This window comes from Myxocyprinus asiaticus, chromosome 28 (genome assembly GCF_019703515.2).
Source record: "Myxocyprinus asiaticus isolate MX2 ecotype Aquarium Trade chromosome 28, UBuf_Myxa_2, whole genome shotgun sequence".
Classification (NCBI taxonomy): domain Eukaryota; kingdom Metazoa; phylum Chordata; class Actinopteri; order Cypriniformes; family Catostomidae; genus Myxocyprinus; species Myxocyprinus asiaticus.
The window spans coordinates 8,842,048-8,869,705 of record NC_059371.1 but is presented as its reverse complement, the minus strand read 5'-3'; the positions used below and the strand labels follow the sequence as shown (position 1 = coordinate 8,869,705).

Sequence of the window (27,658 nt, the reverse complement as noted above, 5' to 3'; positions counted from 1 at the left end):
TTCTGGTGATGCCAGAAAGTGGTGACAAATGTGTGTCTTGTGTGAAATGAGTTAGTCACTGAATCAACGATCAAAAGAAAATTGTAATCCTTAAAAATGTGTATGTCTACAGACCTACAAAGAGACTTTAGTAGAGGTTTTAAGCATTATAAGAACAAATCAAATCTGTCATTTCCCTACAGTTTGTGAGCTGCTTAGCATGACTTTTATCAAAAGACAACAATAATAGTCTTATAATAATTATGAGTTTCAATAATGTCCGTACATTTTCATGTACTTATAAAAAAGTGTGTCTACATATCTATTCGCTTCAGTAAAATGCCTAAGTGTTCTAAGTACACAGCAGATCTATCTTTTTTCCTACAGTTTGTCGACTGCACACCAACATAGAGGTAAAAAACAGGAGCTGATATTAAAAATAGCTTTACATATTTAACACAGATCTAGTAATCTGCGTAAATTGGCAAAAACAACCGATCAAACTATTACCTCACAAACACAATGTAAAAAGCATAACTTAATGAAGACTCATGCGCTGATATAAACTCCAACAAGAATCACCTTTTTAAAGAGTGCGGCTGCTACGCTCTTGCACAAGATGCCCCAAAATATTATCTAGGTAGGTATCTCAGCTTGCTAGGTTTTAAGTCACAACCATTGTGTGTTTCATCCAAGAACCGAAATGTAGAAATTAAGATATTTATTGAATATACATTTCATAAGAAATTATGATCAGTGTTGAGAAAAATCATTTAACAATTAAAATTTTAAAGCTGCTGTAAAGTGATTTCTGCTATACTGGCAACAACAAAAATAATAGCTGTTTCCAAACAAAACACTGCCCCTTCTACCATTGGTCAAACACATCCCGCCCCAAACTACTGTTATTGGCCGAGAGCCGCTTCCAAGTTTTCTGAATTGATAACATGCAATGGCCACAATCAAATACTTTTTTTTTAAATGCTTTTTACAGAGTCTGTTGTGGTCACGGAGTCAAGTGTGACATTTATTTCAGCTAAGTCTATCGTAGGGACATTTTATGTGTGGAATTCAAAGAATTGCGTACAGCAGCTTTAGGACTGCATTATACTCAAAAAGAGTAAAAACTGTGAGTGTCAGACTTGCAACCTTCAGAGAATGCAGATATACTGTAAAAAAAATAAATAAATAAATAAATAAAATGTCTGATATATTTGTCACTTTTTAAATAGTATTAATGGGACATTGGGACGTTGAGTTCAAACTGGACAACTGACTGAAACAGGTGTGAAAAGAAGTTTTGCTGTAACTTGGAAATGAGTACACTGCGGTCAAGGGTAGTAAGTCCGTAAAGCCCTGTTGAAACAGCACCACCTTAAGGACAGCTTTGCCAGTTCATCAGAATGGACCCATTATGCAAAAACAAAGGCAATGCTATGATATCATTTTTTGTTGTTGGGTTAGGGTTAACCCAACTTATCAACATCAACCAATAGTAGCTCACATGTCTCTATGTCAGAATCCTTCACAGGTCTTCACAGATGATTCTTCAAAAATGGGAAAGAAAAAAAATAAGCTTTAATCATGCCCAGTGTTTGAAAGGTTTCTACAGAAGGATACATAAAGGCATGCACAATATATCAGAAAAATAATAAAAATGAAAATACCTAAATATGTTCAGCTATTACACAATAAACGTATTCTATAATACTCTTTAATCTTTTAAATGCACATTCTTATACAGTATGTTCTTAAATGTTTTCTCATCAGGTATTTGAGGCAACAACAGAAATTGCATTGCTCATTTAGTTCTTTTGGTATCCAAAAAATAAATCCATACACACATACGATCAAAAATGTCAGCACAACACAAAATAGTCCTTCATTCATTAAAAGGTGCACTCAGTAACATTTTTATTTGTGTCATCTTGGACTTACAGTGACACCTAGTGGCATGGATGAAACATCATTCAAAATCAATAGTTTTCGGTTACAGATTCCATTGTAGAAATGCATTACTAACAGTCAGCCATGATTAATTTAATCCAAGAGTGAAAGTGTCCAATAACAAGGTGGTAACCAAGATATATGCTGCGTTCCAGAAGAAGTAGAAGGTGGGAACATCCGAGCTGAAATTTCCCTCTTCCAACCTCAGTGCGTTCCAGTCAATCACACATCATGGCCACATGCACACATGTCAAATACACAGCCTTCCAGATGCTAGCTAGCTGGCTATCTAGTAGCTATTTAATGAGCAAAATAGATGAAAATGTTGGCATTGATTGAAACAAACAATTCTTCTAAACATTCTTTAGTATATTTATTGTATATTGCATTTTGTACATTGTACATACATTTTGTGCAGTAAAAATGTTGTTTTCATGTTTCACAAAACCTATCTCCGGTTTATGCTCGGTCGCCGCCACCATGGAAATGATGTCAAATGGTGCTTCTTGCTGAAGTAGATTTTTTCACAAGTCAGATGTCCAACTTCGAGCTGTGTTCCAGTCATTATTTTCAAGTAGGAAGTGGGGAAATTCAGAGTTATGAGTTGTCTGGAACGCACCATAAGCAAGTAGTATTCAGCTGGTCATGTGATTCTAAAATGGCTGCCCCCGTGAGGAGACCCTCTCCATGTAGATTTAAACAGCTTTTATAAGGTTACTGATATGTGAGTGGTCATGCTTTTATACATACTTTATGTTTCAAAATTACAATTATTTACTTTAGGAGTATTTTTTTATTAGAAAAAAATACTGAGTGCACCTTTAATGTAACCTGCATTCATACGGAATAAATACATCACATGCATACACACATTTATAATGCCCAATATATGCAACAAATATATAATGCCCAGCTCTCGTGCTGGCTACTGTTCTGTATCTAGGGATAGGCAAGGTAAATCTAGAGTCTCCCAATCACATTCAGGCACAATGAAAAAATGAAAAAAAAATTCCCACATCAGCAGATGAGTGATCTTTCTTCATCATTCTTCTCAATGATAATGTTCTTGTGTGTTGATTCAAAGATTCGACTGCTGGTTGTGGAATTTTGTGCTTTGTTGTCATTCGCAGGCCAGTTTTCCATCAAAGCTGGACAGAGCAATAGCAAAGGCTTGCACTGCACACATGGGGTAATTATAGTCCAGAGTGAACATGTCATCAGCTACCCTTCCAAACTGCATCACAATGTAGCTATCTAAAAATCAAAGCATTTACAGTTAAAATGACAGAAAAGTCACATACATCGTTTATTTGAAATCTGATAACATCAGTAAGAAAATTCTGCATCAATGAAACAGTAAAAACATAAAATTCTTTTGGAATGCAATTTATGCTAAAAATCAGGGCTTGTGAAGTTCACGCTTAAAGCATGCTTAGATGAAAAGGCAAGGGATGTTGACTCAGTTGTCAATATCACCAATATCACTCACTGTCTTTGCTGTGGACGATCTGAAAGTTCTTGACAGAGGCCTGTGTGACCCGACCTGAGAAGTTGAGGACGTATGAAGCGGTGTCATCATTCCAAACCGGTGTTTTGTTGTGAAGTTCAATCACATTGTCCATCTGTCTGTTCTGGAAGCGTACCAGCAGACTGTCGTTTTCCTAAAGGTAAAATAAGAGAATTGCTCTACTGTAACTGTTCCAAAAACAAATGCACTAGATGGGTAATTTTTAGGTAACGGTGCCGTCTGTGTGCCATATAACGTATTACTGAAATAATTAACAGGATAGTGAACAAAATGAACAGTTGATGGATGGATAAGGCAATCCTAAAATGTGCTGAACAAGCTCTTTTTAAATGCATTACAAAAAGGTATTGATATGAAATAATTCTATATATTAAAACTGTGGTATTTCAACGTATTTGTGTGAGCTACATATACTTGTATTTAATAGAATATCAACTTGTTTGATTAGGCCATGCCCACATTAACATTTGAAAATACATAAATTTTGCTACGTTTATGCCTCTCATCCTACACCGAAAAACAGAGCATTTCAAAAACGCTCTCCATTGGCGCATATTTCTGAAAATGATGATGCTAGGAAACTGAAAACTGAGTATTCAGACGAAAACAGATTAGTCTGGATATGGCCTTAGCCACATGCTTAAATTGCAATCAGTTGTTATTGTTAGTCAAATTTGTCTTGTGGTTCACATGCAGGACATTATTCATGTTCCGTGTGAGAGTGGTTGTAAGTTGCTGCCAAAGAGTGCCTGAAATCTGTCACTTATGTATGAAATTCATTTCGGTCAGAAATGTTATGCTGATACCGACCCATGTAGGATACTATAGGCATTAAACATTGAGTCAGCTAGCTAAGTTTTGAGACGCAGCCAGTGCTCCTATCTAAAAAAGCGAGAAGGGTATAGCTGCAGGCAATGCTCCAAAAAGGGGTGGTTGCTCCAAACCGCCATTGAAGATATAGGGAGCCCCTTACCTTACCCTTTCCCTAATCTTTACCGTGAGTGGAAGTGACGCCTCCTTTTAGAGCTGGCGCAACCCCTTTTTGGAGTAATCCCGCCCTCTTTTGGAGATAGGCCAGCCACACAGATTGAAAGGCATGATGTGATATAATGTCTTAAACATAACCTGATTTCATAGAATCAAACTACATTTTTACAAGATGATTTTTATGTGTTTTATTATTCATTGTACATATTATGTGAAATTAACACTAAAGGCGCAACAACAACAATAACTTTTTTTACTTTCACACAAATCACGAGTAAAGCAAAACGGCAGATTATCAGTTCAAAAACACTTAATACCAGATTCAGCGCCAGGATGAAATTTGGAATTTCAGAGGGCGCCACATCTCTAAAGCTCCTAAGTCTCCTAATTTTGCACTCCGCAATAATGGTGAACCTCGTTATATTCAATTAATGTTTTTCATTGGCAGGACCATGCACAGGGCCTCCGCTGTCTTCAGTGATCCTGTAAACTTGTAAATGACTAACAGAGCAATTTGTGAAAATGAAATATTAAAAAAGCACATCTGATGAAAGAAGCAGTGGTTGTGTAAAATAAATAGATTGTTCTGCACAAAATGATTGCAAAAAAATTTAATTGTGTAATTAATTAGGTTAAATGTGTATAAACATTTCCAGCAAGGTAAATTACAAATGTTTATAAAGTTACACACAATTATAATGAAGTTACATTGATGAGCGGCACTATACTGTCATATTTCAGCATCTCGCACACGGACAGTAGCTCCTCTCTTAAGTAACACTTAAAGCGTGTCCTCGCGCGTTCATTAAAAATAATGAACATAAAATTGCTAGTAGAAAATGCTCTTAACCGTTAAGATCAACTGTTATTGAGAGACAGGCCCAGATCAGTCCAGAGCTTTTTTCCCAGAGTTTCTCAGGGAGTCAAAATTAAAAATGCACCATTTAACTAGCCTATCTAATCCTTCACAGCAGTCAATTCAGTTCACCAAATCATACCCACATATCAGACTAACCAGAAATGATGCTATAGAATTGCTATGACCTATAGTCCTTAACACATATTTTTTTATGTATTCCTACCGTTACTTGAACACAAATTCCATGCATCCCGCCTTGAGAAATCTCTACAAATTTGTTGTAAAAGTCATTACGTTCGCCTCTTTATCTATTGAAATCAGAAATTAGCCACCGATGACAGCATCATGATCTTTCCTTTCTGAGTAATAAAAAATGTCAACCATATTTTGGGTGGCCTCTGGACAACAATTCCCTTTAAGCTCTGAAATAACATTTTACATTTACATTTACATTTGTTCATTTGGCAGACGCTTTTATCCAAAGCGACTTACAAAAGAGGAAAAACATAAGCGAATGTTTTCCCTCATAACGAAGACGATCAGTTAATATTAGCCATTTTATCTGAATATTCTTTTGCCCTTTTTTCTTTTTCCTCTTCTGTTAAAATAGACAAAAATAAAATTAGATAAACAAACTTAAACTAAAAATCATGTACAGTGCTCAAAGTGTTTTCACCTGTTCCTCACACAATGCTATCTTATGACATCTAAACACTTTTACTATTGCACATAACTTGTAAGGTAAAACATTTGAATGTTTGCCATACATATCTAACTACATTTTCAAGCTTGTTCAAATGCGAAAAAATTGTACAGCAGCTCAACATGATAGAGCGTTACACTTGCGATGCAAAGGACCGGGAAACGAGTCCAGAACAGCATGCAAGTTGAAACATGAGCTGAAAGTGTCATACTGTAAAAGCACCGCAAAATGACGTGGTTGCATCAGTAATTACTTTTTTTATCTCACATTTGCTTTTTCGGACAATATCGGTTAGGTTTAGGTTTAAGGTTTAGGATAGGTCAGTTTTGTTGACATAAAATTCTATAGAGCATTGACCTTTAAAACTTCATCTGTTTGGAATCAAATTTATCTCGCTTGTACAGCCAAACGGTTGACATTTCACTTCGGAAATGCCACAATATACCTTTTATATGAAGCCATGTTCAGTATATTACTTTTTGCAAAAATGTGCCACAGTCATGTTTCATGAAATTGGGGTCCTTAAACAATGCAAAATGTAGATGCAAATGTGCATCATAAAGTCACCATCTCGCCTGTATTATTACATGTCAGAGATCAGTTATAGTAGCAGGTTAGTAACTGAACTCACTGTTCGTGGACATATCTGTACTCGCTCATTGTCGTCATCCATTCCTGGGATGATCACTGTCATTTTCCTAGGCCCTTTGAACCCCAACACATTCGTCTCCTGGAAAGAAACATCGGTGTCTTCTTTAAAACTTCTAAAAGATTTCAAATACTTCAGGTAAACCGCTGTGGAATTGGTCAAATTGAACACTCACATAAATGATAGCAGCTAGTTCTTGCCGGGCATTTGACATATCTCTGAGGGCACGTTCAGGGTTAAGACCGTTGTCAAATACAGTGAACTTGGTACCCATGAGATTTGACCTTAAGACAAGAGAAGAGAATCCACAAAACAAACAAAAAAATTGTAGTAGTCAAGCAAACCGACATGGTCAGAACACATACTCATTAAATGTAAATTCGTGAAAGTTACCTCAACTTGCCGATAAAATTATCTCCACCCCGTGACAGGTCAGTGGCATCTATGGAGATCAAATAATTTGACGTTGCACTCTTTTTTCTTTTTCGGCCAGCCAATAAAAAGACCTGTTGAACAGCGATAAAAGGGTTAAAGGGAATCCCAAACAGCATTAATACAAATCAAAGTCTTTACCTCAAAGCCTTGTTTTCATTTATTTATCAAAAATGATAAATGGAGCTACTCTAAATAAGGTCCATTGGAGGACAAAGCAGCACGCCAAGATCCCATGCTGGTGAATAAGATCATCAAAGCATCATCTATAAAGCAACAAATGCTGGTGACCAGTTTTTACCAGGAATTTTTACTATTTATTACTATTTAATGGAACCATCATCCAAATGATAATCAGATATCAGAGCTAGTTTGGCATCTCTAACCTTCTTCTCATTGTCTAAATGGAGGTAGTAGGTGGGATAGAAGCCTCTGTCCATGCCACGCTTGTCTCGTGTCACTTTGCACTTGATGGTGGTTCCCTGAGGTGCAGGCTGAAGAACAAACTCCTCAAGGTCATCAAACTCAATCTCTGGGGATGGAGGCCTCTCCTCCTCCTGCCATGAGAGACAGATAACAGATACAGTTTTCTTTGAGGCTGACATCTGTGTTAAATTATTTCACAGTCTTGCTTTTATTGCCTTTATTTTTACACAGTGGTGCACTGGAAACGCTAATAAGTTGACTCTTCTCAGTTGATTGAGTAAACTCGTTCTCTCAATTAAATTGAGTAATGGCATCTCAAAAACTTGTTTAATTAAGTTCACTTAACTTGGTGTTCAGATAGAATTAACTTAACTATTTAAGTTTTTAGTTGTTAGATGCAAGTAGAATTAACCAAAGTCTTTCTAGCAATTCAGTCCACTGTCGACCATGTTTGGAACACTCCCGGGAGGCTATTTCCAGTCATGCCAGTGCAACTCATATCTACTTGAATGGGGGAACATCGAAATCTCAAAAACGGTTGGTCAAGATTACGATCAAAGAGCATATTTTAAATCAGCAGTAAAACCTGACAAGGCAAAACTGGTAAATCGTAAATTGTGCTTCTTTACCTCGTATTACGCAAAAAATAAATAAATAAATTCGGCTTGTAGAGCTAATGCGTATGCACGTTCTTGAGTTGATTGACAGGCAATGTCTGTATCTAAAAGGTGATTGGCTCTTTTACCTGTAAGGCAGGCATTCCAATTTCTCCCATTCATTTAAATAGAAGTTGCCCGTCTTTGCTTAAATGTCTCTGACTTAACTCAGATTTGCTATTTAAATGTTGTCGTTGCATCTTAATAATTGTAATTGAATGGACTAAAATTTATGCATACACATCTTAAATAATGAAGATTATAATCGATTTTAGGTCAGTCATTAAATAATGTATTTCTCCACAGAAACGCATATATATCTGTAATTCGGTTGCACATGCACATTATGAACTTAAAGTTAAAAGGATCCAATTTGACCAAAGGGGACACAAATCACTCTAATGGTGACATCACACGAAACAACTATTTGCAACAAAATAACAAATAATACTTCAAAAAAGCTTAAAACTCTATGAATTCTTAATAACAACTATTTAAATGCCCCCATAAGTTCACTTTGACCAAGAAAACATAATTAAATAATTCAAGTGCAAGGTATTGTGGGTATTCCCCATAGCCTTAATACTGTACTCAATCGTTTGTGTTATTAACACCGTCTAGACATCTTAAGTCTAAAGATTTTTAAGAAAAATAAGTTCAAGGAACTTCAATAATTGAGTTATTAGCCCAAAACTTGACATTTCAAGTAATGTTTAATTAAGACAACTTGATTTTTCCAGAAATGACAATATTAGGATTTACAGTGTAGAGAAGTGACGAAATGAAATGGAAAATGGGGCTGGGATTAGTACATGACCTTGGCCAGATTGAAACTCAGGTGTCCTGCACATAAGTGCTACCAAGCAGTATGTTGGAGCACATGTTCAGTACTACCCACCATGTAGTAAGAGTCTTACCTTTTTACTTTTCTTTCCTTTGCCTTTTTTCTTTTTGGTCACTTCTGGATCCTCTTCTTCACTTTCATCAGATTTAGCTGAGCCTACATGTGAAATGAGAACATTTTGATGGGGGGTAGGGACCCATTAATTCTCCATTAAAACTAAATTATGACTGTTTTGTGGTACAAGAAACCATGACTTACATGAAATATTGCATGTATATGACATGATACAGTATGATACGATGCTGTATGATATGAAGTGACCCCTTGGTCCCCTTCAAGCCAGCAAAACCTTCTAGAGTTGTTGAGCAACTCAAATGTTGTCTTAATGATTTTAAATGTTCACTCACTCTTTTTCTTGCTATTCTTCTCCTTCTCCTTGTCTTTGCTATTCTTGTCTTTTTTCTTGTCTTTATCTTTGTCTTTCTCTTTCCCTCCTCCAGTTTGAAACATGGAGGCTGAGTTGGCTGTTGATTTCTTTTTGGTCTTGCTGGGTTTAGTCTCCGGCTCACTCTCATCGCTGTCCGACTTAGCAGCTGGAAATGACATTCACAAATTTCAGTCAAAGAAATGGACAATTCCACCATTTATTGGTAAATTGACAACACTATTAAGACTATTTCCAAGCATTCTGTTACACTACTAAAAGATGATGTGTGTCATTTCTGTGCCATAGGCAGCTGCAAGCAAATTGCAATATACTGTTTTCAAACAGCCTCCCAAATACTTCCTCTGTATGCAATTGTCAGCCAAAACAGGTAGTGTTGCACCATACTCATGCCATTGTAGCTAGTGTTCCTACATCGGGCCGCTCACACAAACAGAGCAATGGTAAAAACGGCAAAGAGCTGCAGCAAAATTTACAATGTTCAAGGTAAATAAACCTTCAAATGGCTTACTTGAAGTTGTCTCTGCACGTCAGTCGAGGATAAGAGCAGTCTGCTGTATTGCTTTTAAAAGTTCACCAAACAAGTAAATAATAATAAAAAAAATGTACATTTCAGAACAAAATTTCTTATCCACCAGCAGAAATAGTTCCAATAGTTCTGCACTGCTCACTAATTTATACTAGTGGTGTTTTGTTCGTGACCAAATCTATGTTTTTGAACAAACATTTTAAGTGAACGAATTGTTTCAGTTGTGAACGACTGTGCCAGTTGAGTCAATAGTTGACTGATGCTCTAAATTACTAACATAAAAAATGCTAATTTGTTGCCACGTACTAAAGTAAATGTGCAATCTCCAGAAATGGTAATTGAACGAATCAATGAATGAAATCAAAATGAACAATAAATTAAAATCCCCAACACTATTTGGACAGTCAAGAACATAAGCAGAGTAATACAAATAGTTGTTGGACTATATATTAGCACTCTTTGAATAGTGCTCGTCCAATCAAATTCAAAGACCAGAACTGTTGTTTTATAGTATTTTTAACACCAAAAAAAAAAAAAAAAAAAAGACACACATGGCCTTTAAAGTATTTGATTACATTGTCTATCATTTAAAAATTCTAGCAGCTACCATTAGCTAAGGTCATTAGAAATGCTATGGTCACAGTACAGTGTTTCAAGATAATTGTAATTACCTTTCTTTTTTGCGATAAAGTCTGGTTTATCTCCATTTATCTGAAACATAAAGGCTGGCTCCTTTTTAGGTTTAGATGTCTTTCCTTTGCTTTCTGATTCACTTTTGTTATCTGGAGAGAAAATAAACTGGATTAAAAATGAGCTCAGTATTTTCTACTATAACAGTTAATGTATGAGTCATTGGAGCCAATTTAGAGTTCAAGGAGTATTTAGCCAAGATCCCTAATGTGAAAGTCAAGTTGGGACCAGTTCCTAGAACTCCCCTGGGGATATTCAGGTGTGCAAGTAAGCTTCAGATAATCAGCAGAGCTTCTAGTTGTCTTTCAGTAAGGAAATTATGTCGGTAATGGCTCAGTGTAACAACTGCAGGGTTTCCTGTTTGAATGTCAAAACAGGGATAACTCAGTACCAGAGAGTGTTGAGTTCTAATATCTTTTCTCCACTTAGTCTCACTGTAGCCTTTTCAGAGGCATTGGATTTGAATCGTGCTCCAGGGTTTCTGTCATCATACATTTAACTTGCACAAATGTTTAACAAATGTAATAGTACCTGTATGAACACAGGTTTTCTATATTGTAGATATTGTCTGTTAAAATGCATTTGTAAGCAGCTGGACTTTTCCAGGTCGTCTTTCTACTTATCTGAGTGGCTTCATTAGACGCCCCCCCCAAGAAGCTCACATTTGTCTTTTAACAACAGGACAAAAGAGGCCAAAACGAGCAAACAAACCCCGTAAAGCATCACTAAAAAAAGAGTTACATTCACTTGAAGTCCCTCAATTCAACTCATAGATAAATCTGAGTGGGAATCTTTAAGACAGCTCTCCTGTATTGTTCTAGCTAATCTTCTTAGCTCATGGGATCTACCGCTAATCCACTTCCTGAGTAGCAAACCCCCATACATGTGTACATAACGACATTAAGAGTTACACACACTGAAGCCATTGTCTAACAGTTACCTCTGACACGATACCTAAAGTGTTTTGCTCTGCAGAGAAAAAAAACAACAAAAACTTCACATTGTTTTCTGAGACTTAAAGTAGTCTATACTATTTTTATTTATTTATTTATAAAAATGTAACATTTTTTCTAGGAAGATCACATTAAAACTGAATTGGAAACTATTTTTTTTTTAACAGATCTTCATCATTCATTTTTTCTTCTTTTTAAAGGGATAGTTCATCCAAAAATGAAAATTGTCTCATGATTTACTCACCCTCATGCCATCCCAGAAGTGTATAACTTTCTTTATTCTGAAGAACACAAATTATGATTTTTAGAAGAATATCTCAGCTCTGTAGGTCCATACAGTGCAAGTGAATGGGTGCAAAAATGTTGACGCTCCAAAAAGTACACAAAGGCAGCATAAAAGTTATCCAAACAACTCCAGTGTTTTAATCCATATTTTCAGAAGTGATATTATAGGTGTGGGTGAGAAACGGATCAATTCTCCCTGCTCAGTAGGGTGTAATATGCATGAAGAATGTGAATCACCAAAAACACAAGAAGAAGAAAGATTTTTGGAGCTTCAAAATATTGGTTCCCATTCATTTGCATTGTATGGAAATACAGAGCTGAGAAATTCTTCTAAAAATCTTCATTTGTGTTCAGCAGAAGAAAGAAAGTCATACACATCTGGGATGGCATGAGGGGGAGTAAATGATGAGACAATTTTCATTTTTGGGTGAACTATCCCTTTAAGCCTTTTGTGTGTAGTTTTTATTAATTTACCCCTGTCCCAAACCCAGACTTTCGATCTTAAAATATAAAAATCGAACATATGAATATGAATTACTTGTTTAAAACTATGATAAACGAAACAACGTGTGAAATAATCATAAACCATTTCAATATTTATTACGTAAATTTTTACACAAAATACGAGTGTCCCTAAGTTGTGCCGTCATTACTACAATGCACAACCAACAGTTTTGCCCGTAATAAAGTTGATGATGCATTTATATCCACTGTTGGACATTGTTAGTGGATCAATTAAATAAACTAGTGAGAGTGTGAAAAATTATGTTTTACGAGAGTAAAACTTTAAAAGTTCACAAGGCAAAAATGGCCACAGTTAAGAAAACACCCCCGGCTACATTGGAAAACAGCCCCCAGCACAGTGTATTTGAGTTCAAAGTGACTCTTATAATAACATCAATGCTACTTGACCGTTGAAACTAATTGAGCAAAGTTCAAAATGAACCTTGTCCCCTGTTCATTAGATGCATTCATGTGAATGCGCTAAACTGACCTTTGGCCTTTGATTTCTTTTCTTTGGTGCCGGCAGGGGAGCTCTCTTTGGGAGTTTTCTTCTTTGTCTTTTTCTGTGGAATCTCCTCTTCATCATCCTCATCATCCTCATCATCTGAATCTGATCAAAGAGACAGTCAGAAACGTCAATATTAAGGACTAATCAAATAAATGATGACAGCAATGAAATTGAGTGATAGCACCTCAGCACTTGCACTTTAAATAACAAAATCAGTTCTTAGGTCAATCTCATGAAAAATGTCAAGGAAAGTCACATTTCACGTCTCTTTTTAAGATCATAAAGATTTTATTGCATTGAAAATTAAGCACATTTAAACTCCCCTCCCGTGATTCTCAGTGGCATAAAGAAATGTGGAAATATATTATTCTCATTATTGTAATGTATATAAATATACTGTATATAGATATACTTTAGATTATATATATATATATATATATATATATTATATATAGTTGAATTTTTAAGTACATTTGTAAAGTACAATCAGGAAGCATGCATCATGGAAGTATTTGTTTTACTGAATTTAATTTATGTCATTTTAATAAAAAATATTGTGTGAGAGATTTCATAACAGTAATGAGAATGTGATTTTATGTATTTATTTATTTATTTGCATAAGAGTACTGAGAATTTGGGGGTAAAATGTGCCTAATTGTCAGGAAAAAAAAAATGTCTAAATGCAAAATAAATGAATGAATAAATACATAAATGTCCTAAAATATGCTCATTTTCTTTATGCAAAATATACAGTAAATTATTTTATGTTCTTTTGATTTTTGGGGTGTTATATTGTCCAAAAAGTTCTTCATGACATTTAATCTCTACCTTTCTTCTTTTTTGGAGTACTCTTGATCTTCTTTTTTGTGTTCTTTTCTGCTAGTTCTTCTTTGTCCTTCTCTGGTTTCTTTTTCTTTACAGTTTTGCCATCTACTGAGAAATGAAAATAAGTGGTTTTAACAATCAATTATTATTTCACATGCAGAATCATGCAAAATCAAAGCATCTTGAACAGAACAAGGAGCTGTATCTTAAGATGTTGATTTACAATCTTCAAATTGCTAATATAAATCAACGTTCATGGGTCTTTTGTTTGCCATTCATTTTATTTCCTTAGGGGGTAACAAAGTAGTCCAGATATAGTAAGATCAACTCACGACAGCCATTCCATGTGGGTTTGTTTGTGAGATTGCGTAATGTGTCTGACTGACTTTTTGAGGGTGTAAACTCCTCCACGCCTGACAAGTCTTCACTCTTTTTAGCCTTGCTCTTTTTTGGTTTTGCCTCAGCTCCATTGGCCTTCCCAGAATCTGCCTCTGGCTTCTTCTTTTTGGGCTTCTACAAAGGCTGTTCATAAGGACAATGGGTTGCATTAATATTGTTGTTTTTGTGCATTTGTACATTTCTGGGCATGGTTGCATCTGGTAAAGTGTATGGCTTACCCATTGCCATACATCAATGAAAGCAAACAAAAAGATTTCACAGAAATCATTAGAAAGATACATCATTAAACAATTTTTATAGTCAACCACCTGGAAAACACACCACAATTTCAAGTTCAAATGCAAGGAATTAAAGCTGAAGTGTGCATTTATTTTTTTATTTATTATTATGATTATTTTTATTTTTTGTGGCAGTAGCATCATAAATTTTATGCAAAAACAACTAAATAGGTCAAGTTTGTCAAGGCAAATTTTGAGGTTGGCTTGACAAAGCCTTTGACAGAAAATTTAAAAAAGGATGGATGGATGGATGGAAGGATAGATGAATCTGAATTTGTAGGCTACATTAAATGTGGAATATGTTGTTAACTGTTGTTTCTCCTGGTATTTCAGATATTAATATCTGATTAAACAGAATGTTCGTTTGTCTGTGCATGTATAGCATTATTTAACCACATTATTCTGGAGGCAAGAGGTGTTAAGCAAAATGTGAAATGTCAAGCACACATTTTTACAGTGAATAATAAAAACAAATTTAAACATTAAAATAAATTAAAATAAAATCAATATAGCCTACAAACAGGTGAAAGTCCTGTAAGTCTATCAGGATTTTTTATGGTAAGACACCATTGTTTAGTTAAATAATAATAATAATAATAATAATAATAATAATAATAATAATAATAGGGGACTGGGTAGCTCAGCGAGTAAAGACGCTGACTACCACACCTGAAGTTGCAAGTTCGAATCCAGGGAGTGCTGAGTGACTCCAGTCAGGTTTCCTAAGCAAACAATTGGCCCGGTTGCTAGGGTGGGTAGAGTCATGTTTGGTTAACCTCCTCGTGGTCGCTATAATATGGTTCTCGCTCTCGGTGAGGCGCATGGTAAGTTGTGCATGAAAGCCGTGGAGAATAGAATAAGCCTCCACACGCGTTAGGTCTCTGCGGTAACGCGCTCAACAAGCCACGTGATAAGATGCGCAGATTGACTGTCTCAGACATGGAGGCAACTGAGAGACGTCCTCCGCCACCCGGATTGAGGCGAGTCACTACGCCACCACGAAGACTTAGAGCGCATTGGGAATTGGGCATTCCAAATTGGGGAGAAAAGGGGAGAAAATCCCCCAAAAATTAATAAAAATAAAATAATAATAATAATAATGTTACATGTATATAGCACCTTACCAGATTTCAAGAACACTTAACATTTTCACATTTAGCACAGTTTAAAGAAGAAGAAGAAAAGCATGTTTCAGTTTCTTTATTTTACATAAGAAGGAATTTTCCTAATAGATGAATACTCTATGGAGCATTTTAACTTTTTTTCAGAATAAAGTCTTAACCAGATCATTTCTTTATCGCTGATATGAATATAAATGTGGTCAACTGTAAGAGACGGATAGATAGGCTCCGACGTGAAATAATCACTTCGGGTCAGGAATTTAATATTGCGCTCAAGTTTAGGCTAGAAATAAATACATGGGAATCACATGTGAATCGTGTGATACATTAACAGACATTTCAAGAAGTGGAAAGTGTAAATTATGTCATATCTTAGTTAATGTTACACTTAATAAGCTCCAGATGTGCACAATTAACAGAGACCGCAAATGGAGTCGAGACCGTGCCCATCCGATCTGAAATCACACCGTGCGCTTTTTCATTCATATGGTTTACGCTTTAGAAATATTGGCTGCACAGATTCATATCTTTGTAATTTTGTATATGTGTCTTTAAAATGTTGGTTTATTCTTGTGCTTTTTGGATAATCAGTCATAAAAATATTTTTTTATAGTATTCAGATGAATCCGTTATTCGTTTTGAAGTCATTATTCATGCCTTTCTGAATAATTCGGCTTCGGGCACATCCCTGTTATCCACCTTATTTTTCAGCATGACTAGGGCGCTGCCATTAGCCACCTTGAATGTGGACCTCTTCCGGTATAAGCAACCTCCAGCTATTTTAGTAATACAAAATACTACATTGTTGCTTTATATTGCAGGCTGGTAATATACGTCATCATATTATTATAATTAATTATAATTTTCATAAACACATTGGTTTGTGGTACAAATAGTTTGTACTACAGAATGAATGAGAGATCAGGCGCTGATCACCTTTTGAAATAAAAAAATAAAGGCAATATCGGAGGTTTTGCAGATTAATGGAGGTTTACATGGAGACATTAAAAAACTGCATTGTCATACTCTCGGTAAAGTAAGAAGCAGATTTTATTATCATCTCTTCAATACAACACTGCAACAAGTGAATGTTCTACTAACTCTTTTACTATAAATACTGATGTTAGATAATTATCTGGCATATTATTCTGCTGTGGTTGTGTAATAGTTTATAAGCCCATATCACCAAATTCTGGTCTTACTATCCTTCTAGTTATTAACATTGCGGTCAATAACAGCGGAACTGTCACACTTCCCAGAAACGCAGACGCTTGCTTACTTCAACGTTGCAAAATAAGGTGGATATGACAAAAAACCTGTGCCATAATGTCTACACCCTTTCGTAAAGACAATGGCATCAACATTTCTCAGCCTCATCCCTGTCAAGTATTTGTTTCTGTATATTTCATTCAACCATTTGCACTGCTCAAACAAAGGGGTTTTAATCTGTTTAACTGGATGGTTTGGCAAGTTACCTATCACATGCACAGAGCGCTCAAGAGAGGCCAGACTCTGTGAAGGATATGGAGAAAGTTTAATTCTTACACAATATTGGCTGGACGTCACAGCCTACCCCAGCCTTTTTCCATACTGCATAGAGTGGGGAGCATATAATCTGATTAGTTCCAATCTCATATGCGTATTTATAGACCTCACTTCAACAAAGAGCAAAGACAGAGAGATCCTTCATTACTGCCTCCATGGGGATTTTACTCAAGTGTTATGGAAAAACCCCTTTATAGACTGTTATCAGTTTTTGAGTACAGTAGGAATGATGGTTCATTTTTAACTGATGATTTATCCAAAAACGTCTTATTTGTTGGTAGACTAAAAAGCATAATAAGACATTCATTAATTGCTTGCCATGGTTGTGCTAGCGATGCTTGAATTAACCTACATAGCTTTTGAGGCAGAGAAATGTTGATTAGCTCATCTCGTCCAGAGCTGCTGAGTTAATGTTTAGGTGCATTTTTAATTTCAGGTATGCTTCCATGAAAAACTTCTTTGGGTTAATGAGTTTCAATGCCATGCTCCAGTGGCCTTGATCAACCCCTCCCTGATATACTGTATTCTCTCTCCTTTTCTCCTCCTTTTCTAAGTAAAAATGTAACATAATATTCAAGAGGTACGAGTCCTGAAGAGCACACGAATCGACACGTGAGCCAAAAGTGATTAAGCAATTGCATTTTTCATCTCACATTTGCTTTTCTCTGACACTATCGGTTAGGCTTAGGTTTAAGTTTTAGGGTAGGTAGGTCAGTTTTGTTGATTTAAATTTGATAGAGCATTAACCTTAAAAAACTCATCAGTTTGGGAGAAAATTTAACTCACTTTTAGCACGACACAGTCAACATTTTACCTCAGAACTGCCATGATACGTGTAAGGAACCACGTAATATCATTTTGCAAATATGATGGCACGTAATTTTCATGAGATCAGATTGTGTATATAGGCCTATTAACCAGCCAGAAATATAATTAATTATAAAAAATATATTTAGCACTCTTCATAAAAAAAGTTAGCATGAAATATCAACTAATTTGAATGTACTGAATGTTTTTACTATAAAACCAGATTTTGGACAATAGATTATTAAAGATTACTAGATGACAATCTTAATGATTCTGTAATCATGATCAAGACAGAACAAGTCTTTGATGTGGGTCATGGCACTGCCATCTTTAGATGACATATTTCCAGGTAAATATGTTAAAAGACTGCATCATAATTAGATTGATATCATTTCCTACTCCATGTGATGTCAAATAGAAAACATTAACAAGAGCATTATGAGGAGTTGCGTGGTGCCATGCGAGGGTTGGACGTGTGAACGGCGAGCTCTGCGCACTTTGCAAGTTTTCATACTTTTTATGTCATAAACCGGTGAGATTCCATACACTCTGATTCTTAACTGTTCTAGGTAGACAATGTGTCAAAGAATTCAAAATCCTCAGGCTCTGGAGACATTAAAAGGCACTTATGTGCTCAAACTGAAGCCCCTGAGCTGCAGGCCGAAACATGTCGGCGATGCTGACGAAGGTCGTTGCTGGCTTGGAGGATCCTTGGAGGATCACCTGTTTCGGATCAGGGAGGGTGATGAGCGGAAGACAGCGTTCAACACCCCCACTGAGCACTTTGAATATAGGGTGTTGCCCTTCAGGCTTACTAATGCCCTGGCTGTCTTCCAGGCCCTGGATATCGATGTGTTGAGAGACATAATCAATAGATTTGTCTTTGTGTACCTTGACAATATCCACATTTTTTCTTCTTCATTACAGATACACATTCAGCACATACACCAGGTGCTGCAATGTCTTCTGGAGAACCAGTTGTACGTCAAGGCGGAGAAATGTATGTTCCACGCTGACTCTGTTCTGTTCCTAGGGCAAATAGTCTTGGCGGAGGGAATTAAGGTAGATCCGGCAAAGGTAAGGGCTGTCTCCGAATGGCCAGTCCCTGACACAGTCCCTGACGCAAGGCATTGCAGCAGTTCCTGGGTTTTGCTAACTTAGGAACCCGGGAGCTGCTCGTGGTGAGGCTGGCCCTGGGTGAGTGGCGCCTCTGGCTGGAGGGTGCGGCAGAGCCCTTCTTGGTCTGGACGGATCATAAGAACCTTGAGTATATCTGTTCGGCCAGGAGGTTGAACTCTCGGCAGGCCAGATGGGCACTCTTTTTCGGCCGGTTCCGTTTCACCCTCTCATACCGGCCAGGGTCGAAGAACGTCAAGCCTGACGCCCTGTCTCGTCTCTTTGACTGCCCTAGGGGTAAGTCGTTGCCTGACTCGATTGTGCCTGGGGCCATTGTGGTGGCTGCCGTGTCCTGGGGGGTCGAGGGACATGTCAGGGAGGCTCTGCAAGGGGTGGCTGTTCCGATGGGTTGCCCTGATGGTCTGTTGTTTGTTCCTGAGCCATTGTGTGCAGCTGTGTTGAAGTGGAGTCACTCATTGAGGCTGGTATGCCATCCAGGAGTGCGGAGAACATTGGCTTCTGCTTGTTAACGTTTCTGGTGGCCCTCCATGGACAAAGATGCCAGACATTTTGTGGCGGCCTGCTTGGTTTGCACCCAGAATAAGTTTTCTAACAAGCCTCCCACTGGTCTGCTGCAATCTTTGCCCGTTCCCTCCCGCCCCTGGTCCCACATTTCCCTTGACTTTGTTACCGGCCTCCCTCCCTCCAAAGGCAACACCGCTATATTGACAATGGTTGACCGTTTTTCCAAGACGGTGCATTTTATTCCCCTTCCCAAACTGCCCACTGCGAAAGAAATGGCACTGGTGGTGGTCGATCACGTCTTCAGGATTCATGGTCTTCCAACGGACGTGGTGTCTGACAGGGGGCCCCAGTTCATTTCCCACTTTTGGAGGGAATTCTGTCATCTGATTGGGGCTACTGCAAGTCTGACTTCAGGATTCCATCCGCAGACCAACAGGAAGTCCGAGCAGGCCAACCAGGATTTGGAGCGTATGCTTCGCTGTCTGACATCACATAATCCCGCCTCCTGGAGACAGCAGCTCACCTAGGCGGAATTTGCACACAATACACTTCCTGTGGCATCTACTGGTATGTCCCCTTTTCAGTGTTCACTTGGTTATCAGCTTCCTATGTTTTCTTCGCAGGAATCTGAAGCTGCTGTCCCCTCTGCCCAGGCCTTTGTCCAGCGGTGTAGGAGAACCTGGAGAAGAGCCAGAGAGGTCCTGCTTCAGGCAGGGAGACGTGCCATGGTGGCAGCAGACCGTCGTCAGACTCTGACGCCCAAGTATATCTGTGGGCAGAGGGTATGGCTATCCACTAAGGACCTGCCTCTTAAGATGCCGGCACGCAAGTTAGCACCCAGGTTCTTAGGGCCATACCGCATCTCTAAGGTCCTGAGTCCGGCTGCGGTGCGGCTCAGACTCCTGCCTGCTCTCAGTCATGTGGACCCTGTCTCCCACTGGTCTGCTCTGTTGGTGTTTGTTTGCCATGTGCTTCTACATGTGTCATTCTGTTGTTTTTGCCATGCGTTCAACTGTCATTTGTCACCCCGTCCTCTTGTTACCCTGTAGTTCATTATTACTCTCACGTGTTACCCCTCATTAGTTTCCCTTTATATTCCCTTCATGTTTTTTGTCCCGTGCCAGATCGCGTTTATGCGTCTTGTTATTCACGTCTTGCTTTTCATCTTGCCGTTCCTGGTAGTCTAGTTATCTAGTCAAGCCTTATTTTCTTCAGTTTTGATTTTGCTTTGGATTCCAAGGTATTTCTATTTTGCTTTTATTTTGCTGTGTCTTGTGCTCTCTTGTTATCCAGCTTGGTTTTGATTTTTTAGTTTTATCCAGTTTATTTACTCCTTCCTTTTTCTAAATTTTTACTTGGCATAGTTAATAGATTTTATTTTATTAAATTTTTTCTTTTTTTTTCTTTTTTCTTTTATCTCCTGTGGCTTGCCTTCAGATCAGTTTTGTCTTGTTTTTTCCTTTTTATTTTTTTCTCTCCAGTCTCCCCGTCTCCCTGGCTTCTGGACAGTGCTTATCTTCCCACCATCTCCGGCTTCCCCGCTGCCATCTCCCTTCCCCTTCCCCCCGCCTCACCTGCCACCACTGCCCGTTGCTCCCCCTGTCTCACTCGCCATCGTCCTTGACATCCTGTGCGGACTGCTCTTGGCTGGGCGTTACCGTTTCATGGACTTTGTCTATGCTACCTGAGGCCGTCATTGTGTGTCGACCTATCCAGTCTAGCCCTTGCTTCTGTTTGTTACCCTCTTGAACTCCTGTTTTCCCAATAAACTGTGTATAACCCTGCAAATTGAATCCTCTTTTTCTGAACCCTGACAGGTCATTATAATTTAATTTTTTGACACACAATCTATTTTTTCTAATATGTCAAAATGTCAGATGTTAATATGAGTGGATTGTCTCTCTCCATGTTGCAATGTGAATGGGTTGGGGTACTCCATAAAAAGAAGGAAGGTTATTTCTTTTCTTAAACGTAAGAAATATGATATAGTGTTTCTTCAAGAAATGCATCTTTCCCCGCAGGAAGCTGAAAAATTTTGGAAGATATGGGGTGGACATTTTTTCTTTAGTGCTGGCTCAAGTAAGAGCAGGGGAGTCATTACATTGATAAGTAACCATCTACAATTCAAATGTCTCAAACAGACTAAAGATAAATTAGGAAGTGTCATTAGCAGAAATTCAGGGGCAAAGGTTGATTTTGGCTAATATTTACACACCTAATGCTGATGATCAGGACTTTTTTATAGATCTTGAGGGGATGTTGCAAGCCGCTGTCACCCGTCTTGATATAATATTGATGATCTCAGTCCTTGATCATAGTGAAGCAAAAGTGTGTAAGCCCCCTAGAGCAACAGTGACACTTCACAGGATGTGTAAAAATCTTGGTCTTATGGATATTTAGTTACTTTTGAACCCATCTGATAGGGACTATACATTTTTTCATCAGTCCATAAGATTTATTCTAGAATAGTCCCTCATTTCATCTGTTTCTGATTGTTCAATTGGAAACATTTTAGTCTCAGATCACACCCTGGTGAGTTTAGAGGTGTTGAGATATACGGAGAAAAATAAATCATATAGTTGGTGCTTTAATGTATCCCTTTTGCAAAATTCTGAATTCCAACAAATGCTAAAGGCTGAAATCAATGTCTATATGGAGACCAACTGGTCCTCAGTATCCTCTGTGGGCATGGCTTGAGAAGCACTTAAGGCGGTTCTTAGGGGTCGGATCATACAGTATGCCTCATTCATCAAAAAATCCAAAGCACGAGAACTCGTGGAGTTGGAAGAGAATATTAAAAGTGCCGAGGCAGAGCTGAAGCGCCGAATGTTATCTGATGGCCTCAGAGAATTGACCTGATTGAAATACAGGTATAATACTATTTTGTCGTGGAAGGTAGAGTTTTAGCTATTCAGGGCAAGACAGTCATATTTTGAGTCAGAGGACAAAGCAGGGAAGCTATGTTGGCTAGATATATTAAGCAGAGAGAGTCTTTTTCTACCATTCCCTCAGTTAAATTTGCTGGTGGTGAAATATTTACCTCAGCCATTGATATTAATAAAGCTTTTAAAGAATTCTATCTTGATCTCTATAGTTCCACGTCTTCGTCTACTGATGAAGACATTAGAAATCATTAGCGTACTGCCCATTAACAGCTTTCCAGCCTGGCGCCCTCCAGTGGCCCAGACAGGGCATTAAGTATTTGGGCATTTTATTCCCAGCAAATTTGTCTGATTTAGTTAAGAGTTAATTTTGACCCCTTAATAAAAAGGTTTTCGAGCGATGTGGGCAGGTGGGCTTCCTTACATTTATCTATGATTGGGAAGGTTAATGTAATTAAAATGAATTGTATTCCAAAATTTAACTACTTGTCATAATCTCTCCATGTAGATATCCCCCTCTCTTATTTCAAGAATTTGAAAGCATAGCATAGATGCAAGGCTGCGCCTTACGCAATACAAGATTTTACATAGATTCTATTGGACCCCCTCTAGATTGTATAGGCTTGAGCTTAAAGACACACCCACCTGCTGACGATGCCAATCAGAAGATGGAGACACAACCCATGTTTTTTGGGGGTGTGTTAAGATCCAAGAATTTTAGTTGAAGGTTCAGAGTTGTTTGTGTGACGTTTTGGGCACTCAAATTTCACTTTGCCCCAGACTCTGTATTTTGGGTGATAGGGCGGTCATAAATTTGGCGGATAAACACATAAAAAAATTGGGTTCTGACCAGTCTCATGATTGGCAGGCAAAATATTTTAAGGGGATGGAAGTCGGATGGAGTGCCCTCATTTCCGGAGTGGTGTGCGGAGATGGGGAGGGTGGCAGCTTTCTAAGAGGTGGCAAGTAGAAGGCTGGGTTTTTGGGACTTGTTTGATAAGAAATGGGGCAATTATTTCGTGTTTTTTGGGGACTCTCGGGGAGGGGATGTGGAGGGAGTAGTTTAATTATGTATGTTTATTATATTTACTTTTTTGTTTTCTGTTTTGTGTGTGTGTGTATGTGTGTGTGTGTGTGTGTGTGTATTATTACATGTGACCACAGGGGTGTTCGTTGGGGGTCAGGGTGGGGTTGGTGATTGGGGAGGGATATTAGTGGGGGTTAAATGTTAAATGTTGATTCGTTGTATATGTGTTGGGTTTTTCTCTGTTGTGTATATATGAATCAATAAAAAAAATTTAATTGGAAAAACAAGAGCATAATGAAAGCTGACATTAAATAAATATTCCGGGTTCACTACAAGTTAAGCTCAATCGACAGGATTTGTAGCATAATTTTGATTATCACAAAAATTGCTTTTGACTCGTCCCTCCATTTCTTTAAAAAAAAAAAAAAAAAGCACAAATCTGGGTTCCAAAGTTCCAATTACAATGGAAGTGAATGGGAACCAATTTTTGAATATTAAAATACTCACTGTTTCAAAAGTTTAGCCAGAAGACATAAAGGATATGCATGTTAACATGATTTTAGAGTGATAAACTCACTTACTAACCTCTTCTGTGTAAAATTATAGCCAAATGTACAACTTTGTTGCCATGACGATGTAATGTCAACAAACCCTAAAATCCTAAAATGACTTCAAAAATGATTATTTAAACAACTTTACAGCTCAAATAATAAACGAGTTTTAACAGAAGAAGAATAACAGAAGAATTGTAAGTGCTTTTATACAGTTTTAAACTTCACATTTCTGTCTTTATACCCTCCAAATATTGGCCCCATTCACTTCCATTGTAAGTGCCTCACTGGAACCACGGTTTTTGCTTTTTTTTTAAAGAATTTTTTTTTTTGGTTTTTTTTTTGTGGTAATCAACATTATGCCACGATTGCTGTCAATTGAGCTTAACTTGAATTGAACCCAGAATATTTATTTTAGCATTAACAAATCAAACAAAGAGAACATTAAACTCACATGACTAATTGAGACTTCATGCAAGCCACTTAGGGGTAAAATCTAGCTCATAGATATACAGCCTTTCTACCTGGCATAAAATGACCAAACAACCTATTCTCAATTCTATTAGTTCTAAAAGCATCCTCAGAAATTTCTGACATTTCTGACAAATTTCTATTACCACCTCTAGAAGCTTTGCTTTGCTTTGCTATAAGACAACACTATCAAGCTAAATGACTTCATGATTTGAACTTATCTCTGATTCGAAACACTTTGATCATCAACCGCCCCGTTAGCAAACAGTACCTTCTCCGCAGACATGGTTAGTGTGATGACATCAGCTCAGCAGAAACAGTAAAAGTCCAGGCAAAAGAGCAGAAGAAGCTGTCATGTGTGTTTATATGAGTGTGGCTGATTATGAAAGCTAGTTTAATCTGGAGGAGTTGATAATAGGATTCTGTGTAAAGCCCATCTGCCCCAGGAGCAACCAAAACAACACAGAGAGGAACGTACCATCTACTAATACAACTAATACTACATAATGAACATGTTTAACTTCAAATTATTTCATCAGCATAACAATTTCAGTGAAAAGCTAAACTGAAAAATAATAGGAATTTCAAAATGTCTTAGTTTTAGGTACGTCCCCTTTTTAAAGCATGCACTTGAGCTGCCATGAACTCCACAAGTTTGCGCAGAAGCTAATGATCCTTGTTATTCATCATGATTTGAGAACATTCCAAATTAGCGACATAGAAATAGTGCAGAACCTTGCATATTCCTTATTCACTTTATGTCATTATTTGTCTTTCTTTTAACCTTTTCAAAGTCCTAAAACTTTGTTCAGTTCCAGGTTTAAATGAAAAATAAAAGCATGATTTTTCATTGAGTTCTCAGACTTTTGAACACCACTGTATATTAGCAAGGACATTAAAGCATGCTTGTTATCGAATGGAGGCATTGATTCAAGTACATACATATACACAAACACATGCACAGATAGACACTTGATGTGTAACTCACCTGTACTGACCTTTCAGAGTCATCATTAGGAAGGCTAAGAGATAAATCAATATAATTGAGAAAGTCAAATACATTGACATTATTTATGACAAAGCAGAAGTGAGCATGACTCACCCATCTACTGTCCAAACCTCCTTTAAGATCTCTTTCTGCAGAGGCATCAAGTCACTGATGAACACTGGAGATCAACAAAACCTCCAAATTCTTCTCAAATCAACTTTCCAAAGGTCAATCAATCAGTTAGTTCTATATAAAATTTGTCAGCAATAAATTTCCATCACCAACCAATTAAATCGATGAAACATGTGCTTAACTAACGCATACTTTGAAAATGTTCATTTACATGACCTAACTCGACATGACACAGAAACGTTGCCTATTCTGTCTGTTTGCACTTCAAAACAGCACATGGGTTTTACAGGTGGTCTTAACTGGCCAGCACGATGCAAGTGCTGTTTTGCATCATGCGTTTGGCTTTAGCGTGCCATCTGTCAATGAGAGGCAAACCACTCACCCACCCCCTAGAAACCAGTCAATAACTCATCCACCTCCAAAGCCCCAATGTCGGGTTTAATAGGATTGCCATCAGAATTAGAGGGGTTGTCTCTTTGGGGGATTTACTACATAAAACTCTGACTTAGGAAATAATCATTAAAAATAATGCTGTACCAACAAAATTGCTTTTGCTTTATGCCTCATGCTGACACTGATGTATTTTTTTATTAATTATATATTTATTTATTTTTTCTGAATTGTTTGCTTTTTTCTTTTTATTTTGCATATCCCTAAAATCACCCAAATGAAATTTGACACTTTCCCAGCAAAGATCCAAACAGTTATAACTTACACTGTTTCAGGAGCCAATACATTGAATGACTATGAAGTGAGCAATGTGTGCTTCATAAGTATTTATTGTACATTTTTAAAATGGCAGCCATAATAGCTTGTAGTCGAATCAGTTTCTCCAAGACTGCTGATTGGTTCAGTAGGCCTATAAATACATGAATTATCCCATATAATATATGCCACATTAAAGTCTTTATAAACATACCTTTTCATGGTACATAAATGCTGCATCAGATGTGGCTTTTATGTCACCTTTGCAGTGTAAAACATTTTTAACAGTTCCATGTGGAGAAAAAAGTTTATAATTGTATTTATTTGTGAAAAATGATCAAAATCCTAGGTTCGGATCTGGACTTTGGTCCACTAATGGGAGACCTCTGCTTTAGATAAGGGGTGTTTCAACCAAATCTGAGACCAGAGTCCAAGAGCCTCATACTATTGTATTTGTTACAGACATACTGACAAAGTTGTGTAAGATTTTACACAATGACCAGACAATGAACTCCTAACCTAGAGAAAAGCTTGCAAAATGTTCACTTGGCTAACTTAATCAAGATCCCAATTGTATTGACTAAATAAATAAATAAATAAATAAATAAATGCAAAATAAATACATACAAAATAAAATAACTGTGATAAAAAACTTTGTGACAATAAAATTAACATTGAAAAATAATTCAGATGTAGTGAATGGATTTTAGTATAACAAAATATCTTATATTATATAGTATTAAGTCAAATATATAATTGATCAAGTTAATGTATTTTGCCTTAATTAAGAAACACCTTTGTAATTATAATTGTATCTAATTTATATATATATTTAACTATAAATCTTCAATTATTCACATTTAAATATTTAAATTAATTATATTAATTAATTAATATACATCATTAAATTATCACAATTTTATTATTATTATTATTAATAATAATAATAATAATAATAATAATAATTATTATTATTATTACAGGTACAGTACAGCTCTTTTTTGCACTTCATGCAGTCATATGTAGTTACTTATATCTGCCACAAGAGGGGAGAGGTATTACAGCATATGTTGTGGTGCTGAGGAGCCCATTTTCACAAACTAGTTCTACTGCAGGCCTATTTTAGTTATGACACAATCTAAAACCAGCGGTGTAACCAAGGGTGGGCCAAATTAGATCCAGGCCCATCCAGAATGTTAGAGATTATTCTTTGACTTCAAATATACACTATCGTTCAAAAGTTTGGGGTCACTTGCCTGAAAAGTTTCTCATGATCTTAAAAAAGGCGTATGCTTAAATGTTTGAAATTAGTTTTGTAGAAAAAAATATAATTGTGCAACCATATTAATTTATTTAATTACA

At 37.1% G+C, this 27,658-nt stretch overlaps 1 protein-coding gene across 3 annotated transcripts; it reads right to left on the bottom strand.

Moving 5' to 3' along the window:
* Nucleotides 1-864: 864 nt before the first annotated feature.
* tulp1a (TUB like protein 1a) lies at nt 865-24,843 on the bottom strand. 3 transcript variants are annotated; one of them, XM_051660300.1, is made up of 13 exons: nt 24,743-24,843; nt 14,082-14,262; nt 13,753-13,857; nt 12,907-13,026; nt 10,656-10,766; nt 9,418-9,603; nt 9,084-9,166; nt 7,471-7,641; nt 7,046-7,158; nt 6,828-6,936; nt 6,635-6,733; nt 3,416-3,587; nt 866-3,180 (listed from the first exon to the last, which is right to left on the bottom strand). In XM_051660300.1, the coding sequence occupies exons 1-13, from the start codon at nt 24,755-24,757 to the stop codon at nt 3,047-3,049; spliced, it is 1,599 nt and encodes a 532-aa protein (XP_051516260.1). In that variant the 5' UTR covers nt 24,758-24,843; the 3' UTR covers nt 866-3,046. The 3 variants fall into 3 exon arrangements, with proteins under 3 accessions (XP_051516262.1, XP_051516260.1, XP_051516261.1); XM_051660301.1 differs by having other exon boundaries at nt 867-3,180; nt 14,136-14,262; XM_051660302.1 differs by lacking the exon at nt 10,656-10,766 and having other exon boundaries at nt 865-3,180.
* Nucleotides 24,844-27,658: the final 2,815 nt, after the last annotated feature.

Excerpts from the sequence above, each read along its gene's own strand:
- tulp1a (XM_051660300.1), bottom strand. Across the intron at positions 13,027-13,752 it reads TACTCCAAAAAAGAAGAAAG|ATTCAGATGATGAGGATGAT; the intron begins GTAGAGATTAAA and ends CTCTTTGATCAG. Across the intron at positions 7,159-7,470 it reads ATTTAGACAATGAGAAGAAG|GTCTTTTTATTGGCTGGCCG; the intron begins GTTAGAGATGCC and ends GCTGTTCAACAG.